General features: G+C 39.8%; 1 protein-coding gene across 1 annotated transcript; it reads right to left on the reverse strand.

Moving 5' to 3' along the window:
* Window positions 1-676: 676 nt before the first annotated feature.
* HELB (DNA helicase B) lies at window positions 677-27,549 on the reverse strand. The gene is made up of 13 exons (XM_063133917.1): window positions 27,266-27,549; window positions 23,818-24,216; window positions 19,645-19,823; window positions 17,334-18,203; window positions 14,881-15,061; window positions 13,419-13,560; window positions 11,329-11,459; window positions 10,558-10,642; window positions 8,152-8,211; window positions 7,369-7,621; window positions 6,646-6,780; window positions 4,088-4,543; window positions 677-2,005 (listed from the first exon to the last, which is right to left on the reverse strand). The coding sequence occupies exons 1-13, from the start codon at window positions 27,444-27,446 to the stop codon at window positions 1,910-1,912; spliced, it is 3,168 nt and encodes a 1,055-aa protein (XP_062989987.1). The 5' UTR covers window positions 27,447-27,549; the 3' UTR covers window positions 677-1,909.

Genomic DNA, 27,549 nt, shown 5'->3' on the forward strand with positions numbered 1-27,549 from the left:
TTTTGTTTTCTTTTTTAAATTTTGAACTGCAGTAGCAAATGAAACTGATGCAAAAACATACGAACTGCCCAGTTTAGGGCACACACAACTTAGCTTGTATAGCTACACAGGATTCTTTTTTAAAATTAAACTGAATGGTATGTGAATTGGTTTAAAATACCTATTTAAAAATACCTTTGTTGAATCTCTCATTGATCCTTACCATTTGAGACAATTAATTCTAAAATTGTAAATACATTTTGCACACATACAACACAAATTCTGTCCTTACCATTTTTGGCAATTACTTTTAAAATTGTAAATACATTTTGCACACACACACATTCCCAAATTCCGTCCTGTTTCCCATTCAAAGCAATAAAATGCTGCCAATTGCTTTTTAGGCTCACCAGCAGCTGCTTTGGTTTGTTTACTGTATTGTCATGGTAATTAATGTTACTTGGTGACTGGAAGGACACTGGATTTGTCTGTTATAAATGTAGAGTCTCCATATCTTATCAATCATTTTAACTACCATTTTTCATCTATTTCAATTGTTAAAATATCCCCAATGCTGTTTTCTTAACCTGATACATAGCAAGCTTTCCTGCCCTATGCACACTCGTGAAATGTTTTATTCATATTTCAGCACTGCCAGAGAAAATTCATTCAAAATAAAATTGAAACAGATCATAAATCACTTAATATGTATTTTTATTTGAAACAATGAGTATTAAACTAAAGTATTTTTGTACAAATTTAATACTTTAATAGCATGATATTTATCGTCTCTGTATGGTTTCTGGGAACTCAAGCTGTTACAAAATTTGTATGGAAAATGTAATAAAATAAAATAAACAGTGATTTAAAGACAGTGGTTTGGATCCGGAGAACTCCAAGTGGAGGGGGATTTTCCTATTCTCTCTTCAGTGTGTGGCTAAGGGGCCCTCTGGAAGAGTGTGGGCTGCTGCGGGGAGGCAGGGAATTGGCCAAAATTGGGCCAAAGCACCTTGCATAAGCAGCAATGCAAAATATTAACATTAGCTTTCTTAAAAGTGGAAAACCTGAATAAACAGCTTCTACAAAAAGGTCCTCTATCTAGGTATAAATGATAGATCTTTAAAAAAAAAATTATATCATCATTAAATTCTCTGGAAAATTAGGAAAGCCTTCGACATTTTAGTTTTACATTGCAAAAAGCCAGGTTCAGTTTGTCCCAATCTGATTAGCATAATGCTTGCCATTTCGTACAGGCTCTGCTTGCATAGCTTTGGATCAGAACATTAACTGCTATTATCAATCATTTTACTTTTGAGAAGCAGAGACAAATGTCAGAAGTATTCCTTGGAGTACTTTCCGGCAGTGAACCAGTTTTGTCATCATTAGAACAATGCATTTAATGAAGGGCATCACCTGAGAAACCCAGAAAGTTTTATGTATCCTGTTAGTAACTCTCACCAGAAGTAAATTGTTCCAGACGTACTCTGGCAGCACCTTCAGAACACTGCTACAAGAAGCAGAAGTCATCAGCTTCTATTAGCAGCAATACTTGAGGTGGCAGTGTCCTGCCAACTTCCAAAAGGGGTTAAGAAAAAATTCATTTAGGATAGGCATTCCCTGTCTGCCTGAGAGAAACACAGGCATACAGCACTTATCTAGAAGTCCTACTTAAAACCACAAAACGGAATTACTTGATAATACACATTTTTATAAAAATTAAGACTTCCTCTTAAGCAAATTTTTAAAATCAGTGATTACCAGAAGGTCAGCTTCTGAAGACAAACTATATTTCACTTAAAAAGAAGATTAAAAAATAATAAAAGTAGTATTTAATTTTTTTCTAAAGATTTTGCAGTTCTGTTCTGAAACATTTTGGTTTAAAAAAAGAAGAGAAGCAGAGCATAAAGCACCTAGCTAAATTATATGCTTGTTATGACTGGAAAAGTTTCTTGGCAACTGGATTCTCCAGTGTCATCCTTCGAAAACTGGTAGTTCCAAGGGGGGAACTTCTGTTATCTTCTGTTATCTGTGGAAAAAGTCCCCCACCCCAAAGACCATATATTAAGATCTGATACGAGAAAAATGGATTTATGTGAATATAAAACACTTCAATTTACTGTCATTGCAACCCTGAGGATAGACCAAAATTATGCCAAAAGCAGCAACCTCGCATCTTTATCTCCACTCCCATATCAACCTGGGACACTGGAAAGGCACCTAAGAGATGACAAATAAATGCCATGTAACACTCATGACACATATTTTAGCATCATGACATTGCATATTTGAGAGAAGGAGAAAATGAAGGGCTGCTCTAGTTTGTGGCAACTATACATAGTTCCAGCTTTGCACAGTTCCCACAAGCACTTCCAACTTTTAACCCTGAGCTGAGCAGGCTAAAGATCTGCAATACGGCTATAGTAAGTGGCGCTTCATTTAAAAAGAGGATACAGCATGTAAACTGTCTGAACAGTTTTAGTTTACTAAATAAAAAAGCCTTTGTTACAGTACTAACTTTAAATGCAACACTGTTGCGTCACAACTACCTTTTCAAAGGTAAGGTGACAATGTGCCATTTCCTTCAGCTCACTCCCCCTTCACTATTCCTATTTATCTTTGTGCTGCGCTTCAGTATCAGAATCTAATGCTCATTTTATTTGTTGCTTTAAAAACAAGGGATCGGCTAATTTCCTTTTTTAGTTAGTTTTTTTTCTTTGTGACGGTACAAGAATTCTTCTGCTCTACACAGCAGCCTACAATAATTTCAAAGCATCTCACTATTGGAAGGAGCAATCCTATGGCCCCTAGAGTCTTTGAGGGGCCATAGGATATAATAATAATAATAATAATGATGATGATGATGATGATAAGGATAGTCTGGATTCCCAGCTCCAAGGCTAGAGACAGCACTCTGACTCTGGAGGGAGAATCGGAGATCTGCTGACCCTCTTCCCCTTGCAGCCGGCACAGAAAGAACTGCACCAGCTGGTCTCTGAGCTCAGAAACCCGACTTTGGAGAGGGGGGCATTTCAGTAGGCATAGAGGAGAGGAGATTGGAGAGGCCAGGATGCGAGCTATCCTGAGCCTCTTCCAGCTTCCTTCCATCTCCCTCTGAAACATGATCGTTCCGATGGGCAAATAAGCTCATATAGTGAAATATGCAGGGCAGGAAGACAGCGAGGCGAAGACTGCCTCCACCGCTCCTTCTGCCTTGCACAGCATGATTGTAAGCCTTTGAATTCGGGGGTTTACAATCGTTGACGGTGCTACCTATAGGATCGTGCCCTCAGGGGCTTTTAAACTGAACGAAAGCATTGAATGTCAAGGCAGAAAATGGAATGGTTCGACATTCTAATTCTGAATGTTGAGAGGAAAAGGCGAAGTTGCTTTCTTAACTTGCCTTAACTACTGAAATCTATTTCTCACATTCCCATAGCCATACCCACTCCACATGGGGTTCTGGACAGAATCTTGCTTCTTGAAAAAAAAAAAAACATTTTCTTGCTTGACATTATTATACAAAAAATGGAAGGGGGAGAAAAGAAGCTGTAGTCCTCAGAGTCTGCCCCAGCTGGACTTCTCCCCGCAAGCCCCACAGGGCTTGTACCAGCCCAATCACTTTGGCCTGGTTCAGACAACACGCTAAACCATGCTGCTTAACCACCGGAATTCTGTTAACCATTTTATGATTAAGCAGCATGGTTTAGCGTGTTGTCTGAACCAGGCCAGTATCATCAACTGCCCTGTGGGAAGAATTCCATGAGAGGGAGATGAGGATGACACCACTTCCTGTCCCAGCTGGACTTTACTTGCCCCCAGGGCCGTCTTTCACCAGCTGCCCTGTGGGAAGGATCCTGATTATATTCTTTTCGTGTTAATATTGGTTATTGTTATTTTATTATTTCTATGTTACTTGTAATACAGAAATAAAATTAATGAATTGTCCCAGGGCAGGATCTGAGAGGCATATGATGCAATCACTTTTGGAAAGTAAGAAATCTCAGTATGGTCAGTGCCTGGATGGGAAACCAGACATATTGTTATGTAATCCTCCAAGAGAAGAGGAAACACTGTGCATAACATATTGTTCATAGAACGAAAAACTTACCAAAGCTACTTTTGAAGGACTTGAGCAATCATCTGGAAATTTACATTGTCTTTTGAGCTCATCTGGATGAAGAGAAGTTTTCTCTGCAGTACCATCTAGCTCAACCATTATCCCCAGTTCACTGTGAACTTCCATCTTGTCAGAAACAACAGGATCCTCTTTATTAATGAAACCATTTCCAGCCTGGGAGGCAAAGTAACTCTCTTGACTCTGACAGCTACTTTGTGATGAGATTTGAGGAAATATATCAATTTTTCCCGCAAGTGCATCTTTCAGTTTTTTCTGTAAACTGGTTTTTCTACGGATATTTTTTCTATCAATAGCTGCTCTGAGTTTGGCTTCTTCAGCAACAATATAGACTCGGCAACATCCTCTTGTGACAGCTGTGTATACATGCTGCCAGTTCTGGTGACCAGAAGTTCCAACTACGTAGACAACTGTGTTTTCCTCAGAACCCTGAAACCAATATTGAGAAAGAATTTTACAATAAATTAGTGCGTCTGTGGACTTCAAAGCCCCCCTCCCTTATTTTTCTTCATCAGATACTGCCAGCAGCCTTACAAAAATCTCCACCACAGGAAGAGCAACAATGTACTGCACTGTTATTATTATTATTATTATTATTATTATTATTATTTATTTATTTATATAGCACCATCAATGTACATGGTGCTGTACAGCGTAAAACAGTAAATAGCAAGACCCTGCCGCATAGGCTTACATTCTAATAAAATCATAGTAAAGCAATAAGGAGGGGAAGAGAATGCATACAGGCGCTGGGTAGGGTAAACAGGCACAGGGTAGGGTAAAACTAACAGTATTAAGTCCAAACAACATCAGGTTTTAAAAGCTTTAGGAAAAAGAAAAGTTTTTAGCTGAGATTTAAAAGCTGCAATTGAACTTGTAGATCTCAGATGTTCTGGAAGAGCGTTCCAGGCGTAAGGGGCAGCAGAAGAAAATGGACGAAGCCGAGCAAGGGAAGTAGAGACCCTTGGGCAGGCGAGAAACATGGCATCAGAGGAGCGAAGAGCACGAGCGGGGCAATAGTGTGAGATGAGAGAGGAGAGATAGGAAGGAGCTAGACCGTGAAAAGCTTTGTAGGTCAACAGGAGAAGTTTATATTGGATTCTGAAGTGAATTGGAAGCCAATGAAGAGATTTCAGAAGCGGAGTAACATGGTCAGAGCGGCGAGCCAAGAAGATGATCTTAGCGGCAGAGTGGTGGACAGAAACCAACGGACTGATGTGAGAAGAAGGAAGGCCAGAGAGAAGGTTGTGCCCATCTAATTCCTCAAGCTTTTCTAAAGAGGCCCAAATGGGTTTTCACTGAGTCATCAAGCTAGGTCTCATCTCATTCTTGACTTCTCACTTTTCTGTAACAGCAATGCTAATCTGACTTCAGGCCAATAGTTCCAGTAGGACAAGTGGGCAACATGTGGCTCTCCAGATGTTTTGACCTACAAGTCCCATGATCCCTTGCCATGGGCTAAAACATCTGACCACCGCTGTAGTAAAGACTCACCAAACACCTTTTCATACATATTTTCTGCAAGGGATGGTTAGTCACTAACGTTATTTTTTTTATTTATTTAACGTTATGTCATGACAAGGTCAAAGTCAACACTTCCAGCAAACTGAGAGGGGAAGGAGGGCTACTCTACCAGCTCTTCTGAAAGTCTTCCCTCATAAAGGCTCCTCCTTCCTCAACTGTCATAACAAGCAGCCATTTCAGTAAACTTTACTGAAAGAGACAAGAGGGAAGCAAGGGCATTTCACTAGTCCTGCTGAAAAACAATTCCCTCTTCCCTTCCTTGTGCATGTTGTGTGCCTTTTTAGATTGTAATCCTGCAAGCAGGGACTGTCTTTTACAGATTGGATGTAAGCCACTCTGGGAGCCTTTTTTTGACTGAGGAGTGGGATAAAAATACTTTAAATAAATGAGTGAATTGCCCTGCCATGTTAACACCTGTAAGAAACTCAAAGAAAAAAATTGTCCAATAGTATAAAAACATTGCCTTCAATTCATCCCATAGACAGCCTGTTCTAAATATTTTCTGCAAACGTTGTTGCAAGTGAGTATCTAATATTTTAACTGTTTTACATTAAATATATGCAAAGGACTTACCTGCAATGTGCCCTATGAATTCTTTAGATGTAATATTGTTTTATTGTTTACAAGTATGCACAGGCCGTGCGTGCAATGTGCTTTTTCAAATGTACTGTTTTTAGTTCTATGTTGCCTCATTCATTTGCTCATATATGTATTGTTGCAGCCCCTTGAAGGCAGCCTAACAGAAAACAAGAGGCTGAAACATGTCAGCTTCCCCCCCCACCCAATAAATTTCTCTACAGCATCCTGAGACTTTTCTCCCATTTTTGTGTTCACCTTGGATGCTCACCCGCCTTGCACCCTCGTTCCTTCTACTACACACAACACTCTAAACTGGAGGGTTCCACGACCACCACTTCTCACCTGGGATATTTTGACTAATGTTGCTGATCATATTATGGTATTTGAGCAATTTCATTTCAGGAAGGCAGAACTGCCACATAGCTTACCTGAAATGTGTGAATAGTTCTGGCCCAGGCATGTTTTATCTTAGCGTTTCTCAGGAGAGCTTGATACATCAAGGTGTACTCAGGTCCATCAGTCATGCCTATGGTCAGTAAACGTTGACGATTCACTCCCTCATCCTATAAACACAATATGCAAATACTCTACTTAATAAGGTAATAAATAGTACACAATAACTAGCCACCTGAGTCCTTATCTGTAATTTGTCTTTCATGGTTACAAAACAGATTTGCAGGACAATATTTTTTGTTAAGATAGCTACCTTCCAATTACACACTTGATAGTGAAGAGATGCCTTAACTACAGAGGCCAAGGGTATTTTCAGCAGCTGTACACTATTTCTTCACAATTACATGTGTTCATTTATGGAACTTTCTGCTGAGCGTCTGGAGCAGAGCTTATACTTATATAAAGTTTCTCTCATCCTTACTCCTATCATTTTTCATCCCAACATTACTGAGTGATATTCTGAGCAACGGATATGTTAGACCAGTACATTTTTTGTAGATATTGTATTTCCTCACAATGCAATGCCACGATTTCTACTATTGCATTCTGTGTTGCTCTCCAGAAAATATCTATTCCCTGGAATTCTGAGCCGCTAGATATGGACACAGACTAAAAGAGATGGCAACTGACTCTTCCTGTTCATCTCCTCTTTCCAAGAAGATGCTTGAAAGCATTTGATCGTTCTAAAGAACACATGCCTTGTTAATGAAGAATATCTCTCCATTGCACAACCGTGTACCATCATCTGTTTTGAGGGGATACTGCTGATTATCAGAGGGTTGATCTTCTTCTTCCAAGCTCTCATTGTGAAGGCCTTGACTAGAATCTTTGGAGTCTTTATCTTCCTTTGGGCAATGAATCCCAAACTCTGGAAGAAGATCTCTGACATATGCATTTCTTGTGGAACAGATTTTATCACCACGCATAAACTGTAGCTTGTTTTTATGATCTCTGAAACAAATTGAAGCAGAAGTTTAGTTTGAAGATGCAAGAAAATTCTCTTTCAGTTAAAAGTGTTAATGATTGCAAATAAAAAATAATAAAAATAAAAAATAACCCAATGGTTCCAAACGTATTTTCCCAGTTTTGCTAGAGAACATCAATGCAACCAATACAGAACATCAATGCAACCCTGATTTACTTGCTGTGATAATTTTTTCGGTTTCTTATACAATTGATTCTGAGAAACTGAATTTGCTATGACTTTGTGGAGGAACCTCATCTGAATCATGCATAATCTGGAAAGGCCCCAAGGTGAAAGCAACCATCCCTCAAACTTTCTTTCAGACTCCTCGGGAAGCTACTTTTATAGCTAACATCTTCAAAATAAACATAAATTAGGAAACTAATGCATTTTAAAACAAGAATATCCTCTATTGAATTTAGAATTTTGCCTTCTGCTGAGCTGTCTTACAGCACAAACACTGATAAAGGATATAGATGTACTCTATAAATCTAGAGCTCCCCAAATAATGCCATACCGCATCGGATGTTTTGAGTAGTGCATACAGCACTGTTCATTTATGATGTCACAATCTTTCCTACAATAAAAGAAAAAAATCAGTCTTAAGTTTAATTATGAATTATATGTAATGCTTTCAGAATAACAGAAGCTAAGAGTTTTCTGGTCTCAGTCTTTAAGTAGTCACAATGTGCTCCAACTCAGTAGATTACTTTAGAGCTATCTGTACATGTAGAAAAGACCATAAACAATGAATTCGAGCCACTAAAAGGTAGAACCAGATAGGTCAAATATAGTTACCTCTTTATACACTACATGAGCCAGAAGCATTTTGGTTTTGAACTCTGTGAGGCTAAGGACAATGTTACAGGATACATACCACCACAGCCACATCTAGGAGTCTCTGTTGTTCACAAAAGCCAGTAAGGGAGTGGAAAAACTGCTGACTGCTCAAATAAAGGAGCAGTTAGTAATACCTTCTAGAAATCATTTGGGGACAGTTTATGTCTTAAGCCGTGTAAGACTAGTTTATGACTTCAGTCACCATCTAAGTACAGAACATCTAACAGAAAATGCCTGTGATCCAAATCTTAGCCATATTTTAAGCTAACAAAATACCCATCAATATAATGGGGGGGAGGGTTTATACACACGGAGATCTAATTGCAGGGATTCTATATAAACACTACAGCTCCTCACTTGTGCTGTGGGCCACCCACAACATTCATGTAACGTTGTCCTCAAATGCAGTGCTTTAGTTCCTCACCTCAAAGGAAATGGCAGCCATTCATTTATAAAGGAAAATATAAAAGAGTGTATTCAGTCACTTTTGGGATAGAGAATAAACCTCTTGTGTCTCCTCTTAACTCTGTTCCAGTTTGCAGTTCATTTATTGGTCCCAACAGAGGTATTACAAACTGAGCTAGTAACTATCTGCATAACCCCATCTGTTCTTGTTCAAAGTCCAACCCCGGTTTCCATTTTTTTTGGACACACTAGAGTGTGATGGAACCTTATCAGAACTTTTTCTTAAAAATTATTGCAACACAGAATAGACAAAAATTGATTAATTTTTTTTTAAAAAATCTGTTTTTTTAAAAAATCAAATAATTTTTAAAAATTTAAATAGATTTTAATTTGCTTTAAAAAGCATCATAATTAAAATATTAAATTTCTCTCTAGCTTGAAAAATAACATAGTTACAATTAAATCTCATCATAAACAAAACAAACCTTCACACAGACCCTGTTCAGATGACACCCTAAACCACGATGGTTAAGCATTTTGAGCTAAACATTATGGGAGAGCATGTCGTGTGAACCATGACATACTGTATTGTGTGACCATTACTAAACATGGTTATATAACCATGGTTTAAATACACTAGCTATTTGCTGCAAAATAGTTGTGGTGTAGCATGTTGTCTGAACAGGCCTATATAGTCTCATAAAAATGCAGTTACCTACCAACGAAACATGAGCATTAATTTCAGTTTTTTAACTCATGAAAACGGCTCTATCCAGCCTAACTAAGAGCTTTTGCTTCTTGAAAACTCTGGCCTTTCATTTCTCTGACTAAAATCACATGTGCAGAGACACAGGCTAGATAAGATTGTTGTTGTTCTGTGCTTATGTAGTGGTGTTGGGCCAAGCAAGGCAGAGCAGCTAGTTAAAACAGAAAAAATATATTAAGGTGGATAAAAATCAATGCTTTTAAAAACAGTGTAAATAATACTCAATTTAGTTGTAAATTAACGTGGTTTAGGAGTCAGATTTGGACCACCGTTCAGAAAATAAGTGAACAAATTTCAATGGGAAATTAGTTTAAATCAGTGATTTAGATTGATCTTTTTTCTTGCTGATTTAATCACTATTTAAATTGCCTTGATTTAAATCAATTCATCCTGCTGCAGCACAAATAAAGAAAGTGGATGATTATATTGCATGATGGTATAATCTATGGTGCTCAGTGCTTTGGACCGAAAACCCAATCTAGAGAATAATGGAAAATAAAGAAAAAGCAACCATCTTATTTCACTTTATCTGGGATTGCTGATGGCACTATCACCAGGTATGTAGATGTAATACTGCCCGTCCCTTAACCCAGCACCCCTTCTGTCAGAAAACCACCACACCTCTGCCCTTCGACACTATTAGTTATTATGTCTGTTCAATACTAATCAGAGTTCACTCCTAACAAACATGTGAAAACAGGCAGGCAGGATTAAATGGTGGCAGTGGAATGATGCACTAGGGAGATTCCGATGTCTGAAGAGAGAGATGAGAAACAAGTATATGATACTGCAAACATCTCCCAAATCCTTCTCCATAGTTAAAGGATGAGGAGCATTATTTCTTCACCAGCATTGGACATTTTAGAACATCGCCAGCAAAAGATATTCCATATTTAGACACGTTGTTATTACCTTCTGAAAGAAATGAACTGTGATTTTTTAGGATCTTCCAGTCCTGGCCCTCTTTCAAGCAAAGCCTTTATGGCAGACTGCATATCTGATTACAACATAAGGACAGACAGGAACTAATTACAGTACAAACGAACAAAAGTAAAAGAATACATCTCACTATGAAAATATCATTTACTGAATACCAGTTGCTCCAATGCCTAATTGCAATGTAGGGTGGGCTAGACAAGCTTTATAAAGCCCGGAAGCTATGCAAAAGGCAGAACACTAAGAAAAATGCAACCACACACAATACAATATTAAAATACCTACATGTTTTGTCAAAGAAGGAGATGAACTGTGTGTGCCAGTTACGTGACACTTGAAAGTACCTTTAGATCATTTAGGACTACAGCAAGAGCACTAAGCTGGGGTGGACAATGAGGTAAAGTTGGTCTACCTAGCACCTCATGGCTGCTGGGATGCTTATTTATTTATTTATTGCATTTTTATACCGCCCTGAGGGTGTGATCCAGCAAGAGTGTTTACATGGGATCATGTCACAGATTATTGTGCCTTGGTCATTAAGAATATCCTTTCTTTCTTTGTTAAATGTAACATTTGTCAGACGACTGTAGCGAACCTAGTTTAGTTGTTTTTAAAAGTAAACCATGCAAGACGGAAGGCATCCCATTCCTGCATCATGCAATAATAAAAACTGAATCTGTAGTAACTAAGTATGTATTGAATATGTGCATTACTTAAAGATGATCACATTAAAAGTCCAGAACTTACAATTACTGCCATCTTCAGTCGGTAAAGCAACCAAAATAAATTTTTTCTCAGGACTTGGCATTGGCCACATTTTATCCTCTTCAGAAATTCTGAGCACTGCATCAAACTCTGGGTATTTCTGTTGAGAGATTCTAGTACAAAAAGTACAAACAAAAATGTGTCATGCAACTTCGGCATGCTACAGGTGCTTAGCAGGATTATTATTGTTTTTGTCTCATAGGGGTGTGCGCTCCGCACCGAAAATCCTGGGATTCGACAGACCTCTGCCAAATATCCGAAATCACGGGGTGGTTATGGGGCAGTTTTAAAACCGTCGGAAATCCACAGTGCAGTTAAATCGTTTGGAGCCCTGAATTAATCCTTAGGTCCAAAGGTTTTTTAGGCAACATGAGGGAAAGTTCTCATGGTGATGGATGGCTAACTGATCACACTTCCATACTAGGAAGATGCTGAGGGGTGAAGGGGGGGAGTTTTGAGATTGACATCTGTGGCTTAGCAATAGGCACAGTCTCCTCCCTGTCCCCCCCTCCAATCACAGTGCTTAGGGGGAGGGCTTGCAAGTGATATAACCCATTTTCCCCACCCTGGAGTTTATTCATTTGCTAGCTGGTGGAGCGAGAAAGAGTCCAAATTCCACACCCCATATTGATGTTGGCTGAAAGGAAGGATTTAGGAAAAATGGCTCACATTATGAAAATAATGAAAACCATTCCATGTAAATGGGTTGTCCCAGGAAATGATGATGACTGGCAGGCAGTGTAGATCCATACAGTCTCACAAGCCAATATTAGGATACGGAAAAGAACCTTGTGCCAAAGGCTGGTCTGTGTACTGCAAGTATGGACGCAACTCAGCTGGGCATAAGTTCAAGAGAAGGGGCAGCGAGCGAAAAGTTTGCTAATAGCAGTATATTTCCTGTTTTGAAGACAAGACTCAAGTTTATATGCTTTGAAAAATAAATATTTAAAATAAAGATATATTAATGTTTGTTCTTGTCTGATCACTCATAGGGAGAGCACAACTACCCCCATTTCACCCCTTTAGAGCAAACAGTCAGGGAACAGATCTCTATTTTTATAAACTGAAGCAGCAGATCTCTATTTTTATAAACTGAAGATGCACAATGGTGCATCAGCAAAGTAAAGGATAAAAGGTCCTGCTCAGTTTATGTGTGTATGTATGGGGAGGCTGAAGGAGTTTTTTTTTAAAAAAATAATCTTAAAAATCAAGGAATGAAGGGATATACTTGGCATGGCTAATGCCCCACTTAAGAGCTACCAGGATGCCAAGTTTCATCTCTTTATCCTTAAAAATTATGGAGATGCATGCATTTTTGTTAATTCCTATTGATGCTAACAGAGCAGTTCTCCAAAAATGTGGCGGTTTTCTGCTGGGTAATCCAATGATGTGGAGAGACAGAGCCACCCCATCAGAGTGCTGCTCCAAATTTCAGGGAGGAGCAGACCCGCTCTGCGCATCCCTGTTATCTCATATCATTTAATTTTGAATTGGAGCTCCATAATTTCATTTCATAAACAAAGACATATTCAGATAACATTCTCAGATTACTCAGTGCGTATACATTTACCATTCTATGCAATCCCAACAAGGTTGTTTGAACTGTTTCTTCTGAATGCGTGACTACATTTTAAACAATAAACCTTACGTGTAAATGTTTGTGGGGGAGGGTTCCTTTTTAAACATGTCCACACACACACAAATTCAACATTGATATTTTGTTTTAATTCTTAGATACAAAAAAGTATAAAATACTCAGCAAATGTTCTAGGCACTTGTATCTCCACATCAACAGGGATGTCAATGTGATACAACTTACTAACAATGACCCTATTGAGATGACACGTTAAGCCATGGTGGTTAAGCATTTTGAGCTAAACATTATGGCTTAGTGTGTTGTGTGAACCATTCCTAACCATGGTGGCTACATAACCATGGTTTAAACACACTCACTAACTATTTGCTCCAGAGCAGTACGCGGCTTAACAATGGCTTAACATGTTATCTGAATAGGCCGATTGTGAAAAATAGAACAAGTTGTGGCAACCAAATGTATTTTCTTTAAATCCTACCTTGTTGCATTATCCACAATTAACTGTGACTCGGTCCTGTGATTAGTTCTCAGTTCCACAGACCATCCTCTTGATTTCAAACTCTCAAACATATCAGCCAGCATATTACCGGGATCGATACTGGGTAATTGCCTAATATCACCTAAATAAAATAGGAAGGTATATTCAATGGTAAAGCTGAACTAACACCAACATATTATCTATTGCAGGTCTACCTCATGCTTAGGCTCTCGAGGACTCAAAAGCTGCTTACAATAACATTAAAAAAAAGCAGCCCAATTGCCTCAATCATAGTACAGCATCGATACCAGATCAGAGACTACATCATACAAAGGGAACCCAAAACAAAATGTTGAATGCTCCTGTTTTAATAATAATAATAATAAATTTATTTATTTATTTATTACCTGCCTCTCTCTCTCAGGATTGAGGCGGGGAACAACACGAAATAAAATATAATACGTAAAATTAGTTAAAAGAGCATATAAACCAAAACATTATTAAAATAACAATCACAACATCTTAAAATTCTTAGGTTTAAAATTCATCTGGGTAGGCCTGCTGAAAAAGACTAGTCTTTACAGCTGTCTTAAACTCAGAGAGAGCATTAAGCTGACGAATCTCCTCCACAGACTGGGGGCGGCAGAAGAAAAGGTCCTCTGGATAACTGTTGCCAGCCTAGTTGTGGCTGACTGGAGTAAACCCTTCCCAAAGGACCTGAGTGTGTGGGGCGGATTGTATGGGAGAAGGCGATCCCACAGGTAACCTGGACCAAAACCTTGGACTTTAAAGGTAATAACCAACACTCAATACTTCGCCCGCAAACTGATTGGCAGCCAGTGAAGTGATTTTAAAGTTGGTGTAATATGGTCACCCCTAGGTGACACCAAGGTCAGATCAAACCATTTCCTGTCACTGAATTGTGTGGCCTTGGGAAAGTTAGTATGCTTCATTTGAAAGTGGTCTGCCTCACAGGGCTGCTGTGACTGCAAAACTCATTGATCTGGTTCACAGTAACGGCAGCCCATGGATTGCTGATGAGGAGCAGGAGAGACAGAGAGCATGCTGGCTCCTGCACTTGACACCCCCTTCCAGATGTTTCTCAATGGAGAAGATGGTTTCACTCCCCATAGAAACCTATGAGGAATTGCTCCATAGGCTTGTGTAAGAAGTGAAAATCACCTGGAGTGGAGGCAAAGCTCACTCACCACCAAGAACCCTGTTGCCCCAGGCACCTCAGATTGACCAGTTCCTCGGGTGCAGTGGCAGCCCTGGGCCCCCTGTTGGGAGACCCCTCATCTAGAAATTATTTCCTTAGTGCTGCCAGCTGTACATCTTTTTTTGGATCAGTTTTAATCAAAGTAGCATGACACACAGTAGGATCTCTCGTATTTGCGTGAGTTGTGAAATAGACTTCTTGTTTCAAATTTGTGTTAACTTTGCTCTACTGCTTTACACGTACCAAGAACAACAAGCTTCTCAAGTTGGGCATACTTAAGCAAGAGCTCTAGAACGTTGCTAAGAACACACACAGACACCAAGCTTCCTTCATCGACAACCAATACATTAACAGTAGAAAATTTCCATGATCCTGTAGAGAATTCCGAATCTCTTTTTCTCCATGCATAGTAATTGTGGATAACCTAAAATCACATAACTTAAGGTTAACAGCGGCCCATGTTATTTAGCATTTCATCATAAATAAAATACTAAATTTCTCTATCCTTTGAAAAATAGCATAGTTGCAGTTGTCTCACCATAAATATGCTAAAGCTACACTTAAAAAGTTTTACAAAAGGAATTACAGAGCAATCCAATGGGGACTGCGATATTCTCCCAGGGTCTATAGGATATGTTGGGAGTCTTCTTCCTGAAGCCACAGACATTCCTACAATTTTGGGAGGGAGACTCAGGGTTCTGACCCCTCCCCTACCCTCCGCTCCCTTGCAGTCTTCATGGAAAGAAACACTGCAGCTGCTTCCTGAGGTTGCAATCGACAACAGAGGTAAAAGGGGATGCTCTGGTAGGCAGGGGAGGGGAGAAGAAAAGCTAGAATCTGTTGCATGTTGTGGCCTTTCCAGCCCTGCCCCTGCCAGTGTGACCTCTCTAGATGGGCTCAGGGGCCTGTCTAGAGGGGAAAATAATACAGGAGGATGGAGAGGCAAAAATCTCCGACATTCCTCCTGCTCTGCCAGCAGTCCATAGGATACTGCAAGCCTCCAAGCTCAGATAAACAAGCTACACAGAGTAGTTTACTTCACCATCATCTTTGTCCCCCCCTTCTCTTGTAGTCCTCCTACCCAGCCAGCCAGGTATCCCAGCTTCCTTTGCGATGAGAGTGAAGACAATTGAGAGGAGCATTTTTGGGCGCTCTTGCCGAGCAGCTCTGTATGCAATCTCCATAACCCATGCTGGCACGACGGACAACACACTAACCTATCATAGGTATGAACAACCTCTACTGCAGACCATGAGCATTCAGCCAGAGGGGCACCATGGCAAGTGTGATTTTTATTTTATTTATTTATTTGCAATATTTATATACCGCTCCCCATTGAAAATTTCGGAGCAGTGTACAAAATAAAATAATAATAAAAAGATTAAAACACTTTTAAATAGATTATAAAAGAAGCAGAATGTACAGTAAACCATGGCTAGTCATTAAGGAAAGGCTTCCTGGAATAATGACATTTTCAGGAGGCGCCAAAAGGAACACAAAGTTGGCGCCTGCCTGACCTCCAGAGGCAGGGAATTCCATAAGAGGGGGGCTACCACGCTGAGGGCTCTTCTCCTGGTGGACTCCAATCGGAGGATGGGTCTATGTGGAACCACCAGGAGCAGGCCCTCAGATGACCTCAGTGACTGGGCAAGTTGGTAGGGGAGAAGGCACTCTCTCAGGTGCAATGCCACCTTCGGGCATGTAGTTCTCTTTCCCTTTACCCTCAGAGAGCCTTTCCTGTTTCAGATCAGCCTCTAAAGACTGAGCAGCAACATGGGCCAGTTGTGCATTTTCTTGTGACTCCATGATTAATGCGGGTACCAAGTAATCTTGGTACAGAAGCGATAGCCATGTTCTGAGGGGTTAACCTGATTTGCTCCTACCAATCCCTTAAAAAAGGAAATATTCACCTGCACCAGAGAGGGGCAAGTGTACAATCTTGAGAGCACAGACAAATATAAAGACTCACCAAAAGGTATGGCAATACTGTAGGGGAAGGTAGCTTTTTGTGTTCACCTGATTTGTCTGTTTAGGAAGACTAGATGAGCGATAGCTATCAATGGTTAAAAAGGCAAAAGGGCACAAACATGACATGAGCAGCATACCACTGGACACCAAAGTTGCCACAGATGTTAGATAGTAGGGACTTTTAACATGTATTCTGCCTCAATCTATACAGAATTCAGGATCCCAATGGGAGTGCAAGTGAAGGCAGGGAAGAAGTCACAATGTTCCAGCAACTCCAAAGTATGGTTTGACTCTTGGAAAATGGAGTATCAATACAAACAAGTTACCAGTGGTGGGAAATGTGTTTAGATACCCAGCAACCTAGTAATGAAGCACGCAGACTGGAAAGGCCCACAAAAGGAAACTTTATATTGTAGCAGGTTTCCCACTACGTAGTATGAAGTATGGTGTTCCTCATCTTTTTCCCTTCTTTTGTCTGAAGAACAGAGTCAGTAGCTAGTACAAGGTTGTGACATCACCCCCCGATATACCTTCAAATTACTGAGGTATTCTCTGGGTCCAGGATGCTGACTCCAGATTCTGGAAGGTATATTTAATTTAAACAAAATGACATTTCAACACAAGCCTGCTTTTAAAGCATTAAAGCAGTCTCAAGAACTCTCTCAGAACATGAAAAGTACATCACTTTGCTACCGGATTATTGAAAAGGTTTTAAAAATAGTTCATACCTGATGCAGAGTATAAGCGGGAAGCTTTGTTTTGTCCCGTAACAGACTAGCTGCCCTCCCTGTAGGTGCAGTAAATAGAATATTTAGATATTCTTTTCTATATATCCTCAGGTTAGAAGAACCTCTGAAAATATTCCATTCTTCAGATGCATCCAGATCAGCTTCAAAATCTTTGCAGGCATTTATAGTTTCTTCTTCTTCTGACTCCTTCAGATAGCGGAAAAGGCAGCTAACCACTGTTGTTTTCCCACAACCACCTTTCCCACTTATGACTGTCACTGGGTTTGAACAGATCAGTTTTATAGCACTCTCTTGATCGGGATCTATTTCAGATTTTGATTCCTCCTTGACAGTTTGCTCACCAGAGTCATTCTCTTCCATATCTGAGGTACTGTTGAGTTCTTCCTGCTCCATTTCGCAAGGTCCCTCATCATTTATTTCACCCTCAACAACTGAGTTTTGCAAGTTATTAATGTGCGCACCACCACTCAGTATCTTTTTCACATCAACATGTAACTGCCATGGACTTTTCCCTCTAAGCTTCTGTACAGCTGTTGCAATTTCCAATTCAGATTTGTAGAACTTGGGAAGGAACACACATTCTCCCTCAGTTACCACTATTTTTTCATCTTTCATAAATTTGAGCGATTCCCAGGCATGTTCCACAGGCATCTCTTTCAATACCATACGTGTCAACACTTCTCGTTCTTCATATGTATGTCCCATTTGTCTACAACTCTGCTTGAGTTTCTCATATACTATTAAGGCATTCTTCTGCAAATCAGGAATCTTCTGAAGAAGTTGTTTGCACTCACATAAGGCCTTCCAAGATGCCTCTCCAAGTTTTGTAAAGAGTTCTCTGTTCATTATCTTTTAGATAAAGCAAAATATTGTTACTTTAACACAGCATTTCCAAGCTGCCATAAATTAAGTAGGAGAAAACATAGAGCCTTACATAAGTATTGGTGTACTTTTTTCAACCAAAGTCAGCAACTTCAAAAGCTCAAAAGACCTTTAGTCATCCCAGAAGCCAATCATTGGGTCAAACATGCAAGCAAACCTCTACTTGTGCAACAGGATTTTCCCTTACCCTCTTCCCTTTCCACAAGCAGATGTTGTTCCACTCGCAAATGAGCAATGTGGGATACACCCATCACACTATAATGCCATATCCTGCTATGCATTCTTAAATCCTATTGATTCCAACTGGACAGTTGAAATTGAACAAGATTTCTCACAAATAAATTACAACAGTTAAAACTATTATTTACTGGAATAATGAAAACAATATTCCTCAGCATAGTAATGATCACTGATCATCAGAAGGTACAGGTATCCATCCCCCACTATAAGAAAATCTAAGATCTTCTTAGGTTTACAATGAAGCAACAAAAAGTGTGGTTGTGCATGAAAGAATTGTGGAAGAAGGGATCCTGTTTGTTTTTTGTCTTTGGATATAAAAGTGGGGTCTACTCTAATTTTGAAGATGTTCTATAGACACCTTCCAGCCACAGAGCAAATTTTTAGAAAAAAATGTAACTTTTTCTGTTGAAAAATTTAATGTTTTGCAACTTCTAATTTGTCATATTAGTTAAAAAGAATGCCTCTTCAACTATGAATATGGGGTTAATATATGCAGATAAGGGCACAATCCTCTAGACTATGCCCTTGCTGCTCCAAAGCCCCCAAATGTGGAGGCTTCCAATATTCCTATGCCCTGCCAGACTGAAGCCAGCAGAGCAGGGTAGCAGTGAAGGCGATTTTTGCTTCCCATCTTCCAGGTTCCTCTATTTTTGCTAGATGGCCATTTTAGCCCATCTAGTGAGGGTGCTTTGGAGGGAAATGGAACTGTAAGGGTAGTCTTCATTTAGAGGAGGCATATGATGGTTGGAGACATAACTCCGACTTCGAAAGGAGTATTTAGAGATCCAACCCCTGACCCCTCACAGCTGGCACAGATGAGGCTCAGGATAAATTGTATCCTGTCCTATGAGGAATTTCTATATGGAGGGAGCCTGAAAAGTCAGGACCTAAGGGAAACAGAGGACTACCCTGTCCCTGATTTTATGTACACATACACAAACACACACGCTGTCTCAACTATGTCGTGAGAACACCGAGTCTTTATATAGAGGATTCTTCTATTATGCTTATGAAACTATGAAGATCATATTGCTAGAGCTGTCTTGGGAGTCAAATGTAACAAATTCTAATATCCATTCAACTGCACTGTAAATAGAAGTAGTTAAAACGGGGGGAAACGAGTTCCATTATTAAATGAAACAATGTAACATTATACTTATTTCCTTACTGTGCTGAATCCAAGTTTCCATGGCTCTTCCTTTAAGATTGTATCCAGTTTTGTCAACTTATCACTTTCATATGGGCCCAGCCATTGTATGCAATCAGAAACATTGTGTGGCAGAAGGGTTGGCAGGAATTGCATTATAATAGGAAAGTCCAGGGCTACTAGTACAGCTTTCCCTGTAGCTATAGAGTCACCAAGAAACAAAAACAACAATGATTTACAGAATGCAGGTCTTGATGGCTACTGTCAGTTTAATTTTAAAGCGTGGCTACAAACGCCTTACGTACTGTTACTAAAAACAGTTCCAAATATCCTAATCCCAAACTCATGGTTTGGATGCAAAGCCTTCCTACCTCCCATGAATAAATTAAATGTTGTGCTGCATTATACTGTGATACGGTTTATAAATGCACTTCAATGTTTTTATTGTTATTGTAAGATGCCCAAAGAATCTTGTTACTGGGCAGCATATAAATATTGTTAATACAGCATCAAACAGTATCAGCCATAGGCCACCACAACTTTCCAAGAAATAAAATATAATTTCAAAAGTACAAAGTACAAGAAATTATACAACTGAAACAAAAAAATTAAAACTTAGAAACAATGAACAGCATGATTATCAAATATAGCAATGAGTTCTTCAAATTAAGGCATCATTATAACAGTTAATTTCTAGTTCTAAAATTGTTGTGTGGGTTTTTTTTTGTTTTTTGTTTTTTTTACAGATTCTCAAGGCTGCCAAGATGTAAAGAGAAACATATGGGTCACATAAGCTTTTGTATCAGACAATAAATAACTTCTATGAAACAAGTCTCGACTCTAGGTGGACCAAAAAGCACCAAGAGATTTAGAACGTGGTTTGGAGTATAAAGAGCAGAACAACATATAATGTGGAAGGTATTCCGATTCAGAAACTCCACATGCAAATTTTTGGGCCAACAGTATCCAGTGGTATCGACCATCAATCACAGCAGTTAGCATTGTTAGAAAGTAAATAACTATTATGGCTTGTGTAAACTTGGGTAAAATATCAGTAACCAGATAGGAGGTTCTATTATGATCATTCTAAAATATCCTATTCTAGCTAGAACAGTTTGAATTTAAAATAATTTTCCTGTCAAGCTGGACGTTTTGATCAAATATCCAGACTCAAAGTTAACTACCAGCTTGAGGAAGAGCCTGGAGGTCTATTGGAATAGAATAAAACTGAAATAACTTGTGTTAACTGATGACCCAATCTTTGCAATTTTGTAACATACAGTAGTATAGTTTTGATAGACAGCTACCTAGAGTACTTTTCAATTTCCTCAGATGGTTGATCATGGTATTATGTACATGAGCACTAATGGAAGTCTGACCCCTGCTCAAATCAAAGCTGCTGAAATGCCAGGAGGCAACACTAATAGCTTCTTTTAAAAAAGAATTTTGAACTAGAGAACTGTTTCCCTACTTCTGCTCTATAAAGAATCTCAGCTACAAATTTACTTTGAAAAAGCTCTAAAGCCAGCTTCAGTGTGGCAAAAAAATTGTATGGTGCCTGAGGACTTCTTTCTGATCCTTCCAAGAAAGAACTTTGCTAAAGTATACCCCAAGATACTTAAAATCCAATCCTATCAATTATCCTAAGTCCGTGAACTCGGAGGCTTACAATCATCCTATGCCTCTCTGTCATTCCACCATGCATTTTTCGCTAAATGGGCTTTTTTGCCCATCTAGCAAAGGCATTTCAGAGAGGGGAGAAGGTGGTTGGCAGAGGCTCAAGATAGCTAGTATCCTGGCCTCACCAGTCTCTTCCCTACCCACAGAAATGCCCCCTTTTCTCCCTCTCTGAGATTGAGTACCTGACCTCGGAGAGCAGCTGGTGCAATTCTTTCTGCACTGGTTGTGGGGTGAGGGTTCGGGATTTCTGCTCCAGCCTTGAAGCTGGGAATCCAAACTATCCTATGGCCCTTCAGACACTGTCTATGAGCCACAGGATTGCTCCCTTCCAAACCCCAATACTGATCAATTATCTATCAATGAGATTTGAGGGGCTTCGTTCTAAGGAACACACCTTTGTTTTTTTTAGCAGCTTATTCATATATTTTCCTTTTTACATTATTCACAAAGGTTGAATAAAATCCTCTTTAGGCTTATATGGATATAAGATCATCAGCATACAAAAGAATATAAAATTTATATGAACTAGCTGAATGTGAGGGAAAATATATGAAACTGGTAGCCTCAGACTATATCATTAAATTAGAAGTTAAAGTGCTACAGGAAATCCTTGCTTCACGCACGCACTCCCAATTGATAAGAATAATGACCAAAAAAGAGCCAAAAATCCCTACTCTTACTCTGGCAGACAGGTCACTATGGTGTTATTGAAACCAGAATAAAAGATAGTTGTCAGTATGGGTATCAGCTAATTTATGCCAAAGATGGATTCTGTGTGTGTGCGCGCGCATGGGTGGGCCTCTTGATGCACTGTTGGGAAATATAATAAACTGCTATACAAAGGGCAATTGTACACTTCCCATTCTTCTAAAATTTTCAGTAAATATTTGCTGTAAAACTTGGGGGTGACATCCCAAAGACTAATTGGGTGGAATTAAATGTATTCTGTTTACTGTTCTTTTTAAATTTGGGGAAAGTGTTACTTTGTTTCCACCTAGTTGGAAAACACTATCATACTAATCTGTGTAAACATCTTGGCCAATATCAATTCCCACCATTTAGAAAATAGTTTACAGAATACCAGAGACATTGCTAAATAAATATACCCCATTCATTGCATATTTTTCATGTTTCTATTGTTTGATAATTTACATAAGTGAGACAGCAATAACTATTTTTTAAAAAAAGTATTCCTAGCTGCTTCTGTTCATGAACGAGTTAGAACATTTTCAACCTTTGTTTGTAAATACAATATAGAGACCAGATTAGATGTAACTTCTAAGTTTATTCAGCCAAGATATACATGAGTCTGGTACATTCTCAATCCTCATACTGCCCTTTTTCTTCTAGGTTAATAAACTGATTTTTCCTATTTTATCCAAACAGAGAATATGTGTTTATCAGGTCTGCAGCAAACTTGGATCTGAACCAAACTTCAAAACTGTAGTTTTGTTCCAAACCTACTAGCAACAGTTTCTCAGTTCAGAAACTATGGCTAATTAATCCAAGAAGTCTTCAATTGCAGTGCAGAGAAGGGAAGGGGTAGCACAAGAACAGAGCACACAGACACTAGGCTCATGTATATCCTGGCTTAATAAGCTAGATATGTCAGTTACCTAGGGGGGTTGTGGGCTCTCCCACACTAGAGGCATTCAAGAGGCAGCTGGACAACCATCTGTCAGGGATGCTTTAGGGTGGATTCCTGCATTGAGCAGGGGGTTGGACTTGATGGCCTTGTAGGCCCCTTCCAACTCTGCTATTCCATGATTCTATGTCTGAACTTGGCCAATGAGAGCATAAGGAATCTGAAATAATGTCACTCAACCAGCCAGTAATAGAGCTGTGTTTTCTGGCAACTCAAGACTAGCTATTAAGGCAGTTTCACTAATTATTTGAGTGTACCTAGTATGTTTGAGTATAAGGAGCATCCAGCTTAATATGGCTCTGCTACTCAAGTGTATCCAAAGATGTGTACCCTTATATTTCTATTAAGAACTGCTTTGTATCTCAACTGCATAGTGTGTAGATGCAGTGATAAGAGGAGAAAAACACTCTGTACAAAGTGCTCAGAAGCACTATGCTCTTAGTGCCTAAATTTTAGAGAACAAAAGACAGCTCTATTCAAGCAATGCAATCTTGGAAAGATTTTTCTGTTATTCCTAAACTTAGTTTCCCCCAAGGTATTCTTAACAGGTTTATTCAACTCTATCTGAAACTTAGTTCCCTGTTCCTACTACTATTACTTGATAGATAAAAGCCATTCTTATATCTACTAAATTTGTAACAGCCAAGTTGTAGATATAGATTCTTAGAACTACACCATTCCTTAACATTAAAAAATCCACCCCCATCAACATGTTACAAGACTCATAGTCAGGTTCATCACTACCATTGGCATAACTATATGAAAACATAATTTTAAGTTCAATTTTGACTTATTTATAAATAAAATTAAGATCAACGAATTAGCCACTATCATAATAAACAAATCATAAATAACATATTTATACTTACATGATTCCTTAACGTAACGAAAAATGTCAAAATTGTTGGTATCGCTAGATGTTTGTGTTTGGGTGTTCGTAGGTATTTGTTTTTCCTCGCTTTTTGTTTCCTTAAATTGTTCAAGTATTTCTTTAAGACGTATAAAGTTTAGAGAAAAACCTTTGGGAAGCCACTTAAAAAAAACAGATATGAAAAGTTCTGGAACGTTGCATTCTTTAAAGAAGAGTGAAGTAACTGAAATTTGATTTTTTCCTACATCAGTCTGTAGAAAGTAAGATGGATATCCCTGCACATAATACTTTGACCCAACCTGTTTAACTTTAACATTCACTTTCCACCAAGGACCAATAAAAGGAAACCGTCCAACTACTTCGTACTCTTTTCCAGATTTTTCCTCCTTTATTATAACTGAAATAATTTAGAAGGGGAAATGTCAGTACAATATACAAATGTATGGATTTTATAACAACTTAACATTTAACTTTTTATTTTAAAAGCTTAAGGTCACAATTGTAGCTTAGGTTGCCATCTTATGCATGTTTAGACAGAAATAATTCTTGTAGGAGTTGTAGGACTTATTTCTGTCTAAAAATGAATAGGATTGCACCCTTAATTACAAATTGTAGACATTATAACAAACATTTTAAAACAACAAATTGAGAGAAGCAATTTTTATTCTTCTAAGTACACTAGAGATATGAATGCCTAGGGGGAGGCAAAGAAAAATTAGGAGCACAAAAAGCACATTTCTCTGTCCTGTTCCCCCACCACAACCCATCACCACAACCCCCACCCCCCGCATGAAAAAAAATGGAAGAAATTTTGGGGAAATTCTGATCTTTGAGAAAATGGAAACTTTAATAAAATTAAAGCAAGGCTTTTTGAAATTGCTATTTGGAAATAGAAGATGATCAGCCACTTCCCTTTTCCCCACAGCTTGCACAGGCCCTTTCTACACCTAAGGGTTATCCCAGGAAAATGGAGGGATCGTCCCTGGGATCCCCCTTGTGTCATTTACATGCACAGGGATGATCCCGGAATGATCCCACTCCTTACCACCCCATGGATGTACACATCATTCAGAAAGCAACACTGGCTCCATACCAGAGCAACGAGGCATCAATGGAGGTCCATCAAGAATGTCTCCAAAGTCTCAGCAACCCATCTGGGGGGGGGCAAGAGCATGTCTTCCCCTTCCAGCCACACCATGGAAGTCCCAGTTGCATCTCCTACAGTGGGCCGTATCTATGCTCTACGTTCCCCGAAGTCTGCCTCAACTGTGCCAGGCTCTTCCCAGGATCCCCCAGTGGGATCAGCAGTCCCTGCTGCTCCTGCATCGCCCTCTGAATCGAGGCCTATCATGGAATCTAGCACTTCCCCAACTCCACCTTCACCCAAGGTCCCGGCTTCTGCCCCTGTAGCTGCTGTTGAGGTTAAAGGGGTACCGAGTTCTGCCACCAAAGAGCTGAGCAGGACCTTGGAGGTTATGGGGCCCTCAGACTTGGTCAAACAAGCAAGCAAAGGCCTTCAGAATGAGCAGAAGAGGAATCAGCTAAAGGAGCTGCGCAAGTTTGGAGCCCAGTTTAAGCTGCAGCCCAGCACCTCCCAGAGGCAGCACTTGACTCTTTCCGGCCCAAAGAGCCACTTGAAGGGAATTGTATTTGTGTTTTTAGACTGTTGGTTGTTTTATTATGGTTTTAATTTTTGTGAACTGCCCAGAGAGCTTCGGCTATTGGGTGGTATAAAAATGTAATAAATAAAATAAAAATAAAATAAATCCCTGGAAAAAAGGCAGGTGTGGAAACGGCCTGAGTTAATGACTTACCTTCCCCCCACATCAGTATTGTGTTTTTATTGCATCCTGTTGATTCCAGCAGGAGAGAAAACACTGTGTAGGTGATGGAAATGGAAGGGCTTTGGATCCATCTCTTTCCCACTTTAAGATTTACCACCAGTAAAAGGTTTATGCCTGTGGATCGTGTAGGTGATGGAAGTGGAAGGGCCTTGGATCCATCTCTTTCCCACTTTAAGATTTACCACCAGTAGTAGGTTTATGCCTGTGGATCGTTTTGTGGGTGCAACTCTGGTCCCCAGTGTGGCACCACTACCCAATTCTAAATTAACCACGACCACCACCGGACTGCTCTGATACTCATCAAATGTCACTTTGGTTAAAACATTATTTACAGAGTGGTGTACTGTTTCCTCAAATTCTAGTTAATGCAGGCAGCACATTGGGAAGATAATAAAAGTGTCATTCTGTTTACTACAATGCTGATGGTTTCTATTTTCTATTTCCTCCCTTATTGCCCCAAATGCCAAACACAAAGATATGTTTAGGTGCAACAGCTTGCTGCTCTATCTCTAATAATATTACTAGTTCTATCACTAGTTCTATTATTAATACGAACATTTGTATTTATTGTTTGAATAAATGAAAACTAAAGAGAAGTAAGCAGTATGCTTCTACATACCAGTTGCTAGGGAACATGAGTGGCAATGTCCTATTGCACTTATGTCCTTCTTGATGGCTTCCCACATGGAGCAGCCTGGTTGGCCCCTGTGTGAAGAGAATGCTAGACTAGACAGGCCTTCGGTGTGATCCAGCATGGCTCTTCAAATGTGTTTTACATTCTTAAAAGGCTGACATACTTGTGAAAGAAATGCAACAAATCCTGATTTGCATGTATGTTTCTTACATACCGTAACACTGGCACAATTGTGTTTGCTACTGTCTGAGAGCTTGAGTTAGAAAGTGGTCTGTAGATTACAAAAAACTAAATTACGGCACTATGCTAAGCATGTTTCGGCAGAACCACCACCACCAATTCCCACTATTCCCCAGCCAACATGGCTGGCTGGAGAATGCAGTTGTAGGGTTTTTTTCTGTCCTAAATACATAGAATGGCACCTGTGTGTGTGCGCGCCGTCCAAATTAGGAAGGCCTTATAATCCTAAATGCAGGAAAAGGTAGCCAATGTCCCCGGCCCTAAGAAGCTGCTTCCTCTAAGTCGCCTCTACTTATTTGTCTCAGAGAATTTCTATACCGCTTTTCTTCTCTTTTTTTGAAAGCCCAAAGCGATTCATGGGATAATAAAATCATGATAAAATACAACAAAACCAAGCATTAAAACAAGAAAGCGGTGATAAAACAATAGCATCTCATTATATTTCATGTCAGGGGCCCGAGTGCTGCCCAGCAGATAACTCGTTGCGCAGCTCCCAAGGCTGAGCAAGCGCAGCGGGCCTAAAGATGGCGCCTTGGAAACCGCCAAAGGAGGCAGGATGAGGCCTCCGCCCAAGTCATGACTAACTTGTCCCGTTCATTTCAATGGGTCTACTCTATGTAAAAGTGACGTTGGGTTTTACCCTTCGCTTCCTCCCAACTACGTGCGCTAAACTTGGGGAGCGCGAAGTCGAGAAGCGGCGACGGAGGAGCCCCAGCGCCAGTCCTTACCTTTACGGCGCGCGGGTCGGAGGTCCATCTGGCCCGAGTCGGAGACGACGTCCAAAGGCTCAGGGTCTCCGACGTCGTCCACGTCGTCATCCTCCTCTTCCTCAGCGGCCTCTCCCTCGTCCTTTTTCACGGGTCGCAACAACCCCCAGAGCTTGAAAGGCCGCCGGCTACGCTGGGCCATTTCCCCCCCTTCCGGTTCAAAACTCCCGCTCCGCCAGCGGCAACCAAAACAGTTCCGTCGTCTGTGTCGCAAGCAGCCAACGCTAAGCCGGGAGGAGCAGGCC

This window comes from Elgaria multicarinata, chromosome 9 (assembly GCF_023053635.1).
Source record: "Elgaria multicarinata webbii isolate HBS135686 ecotype San Diego chromosome 9, rElgMul1.1.pri, whole genome shotgun sequence".
Classification (NCBI taxonomy): domain Eukaryota; kingdom Metazoa; phylum Chordata; class Lepidosauria; order Squamata; family Anguidae; genus Elgaria; species Elgaria multicarinata.

Coding starts and splice junctions, on each gene's coding strand:
- HELB (XM_063133917.1), bottom strand. CDS start 27,446: ATGGCCCAGCGTAGCCGGCGGCCTTTCAAGCTCTGGGGGTTGTTGCGA. Junction 7,622..8,151: donor TACTCAAAACATCCGATGCG/GTATGGCATTAT, acceptor AATTTGTTTCAG/AGATCATAAAAACAAGCTAC. Junction 4,544..6,645: donor GAACTATTCACACATTTCAG/GTAAGCTATGTG, acceptor TATTGGTTTCAG/GGTTCTGAGGAAAACACAGT.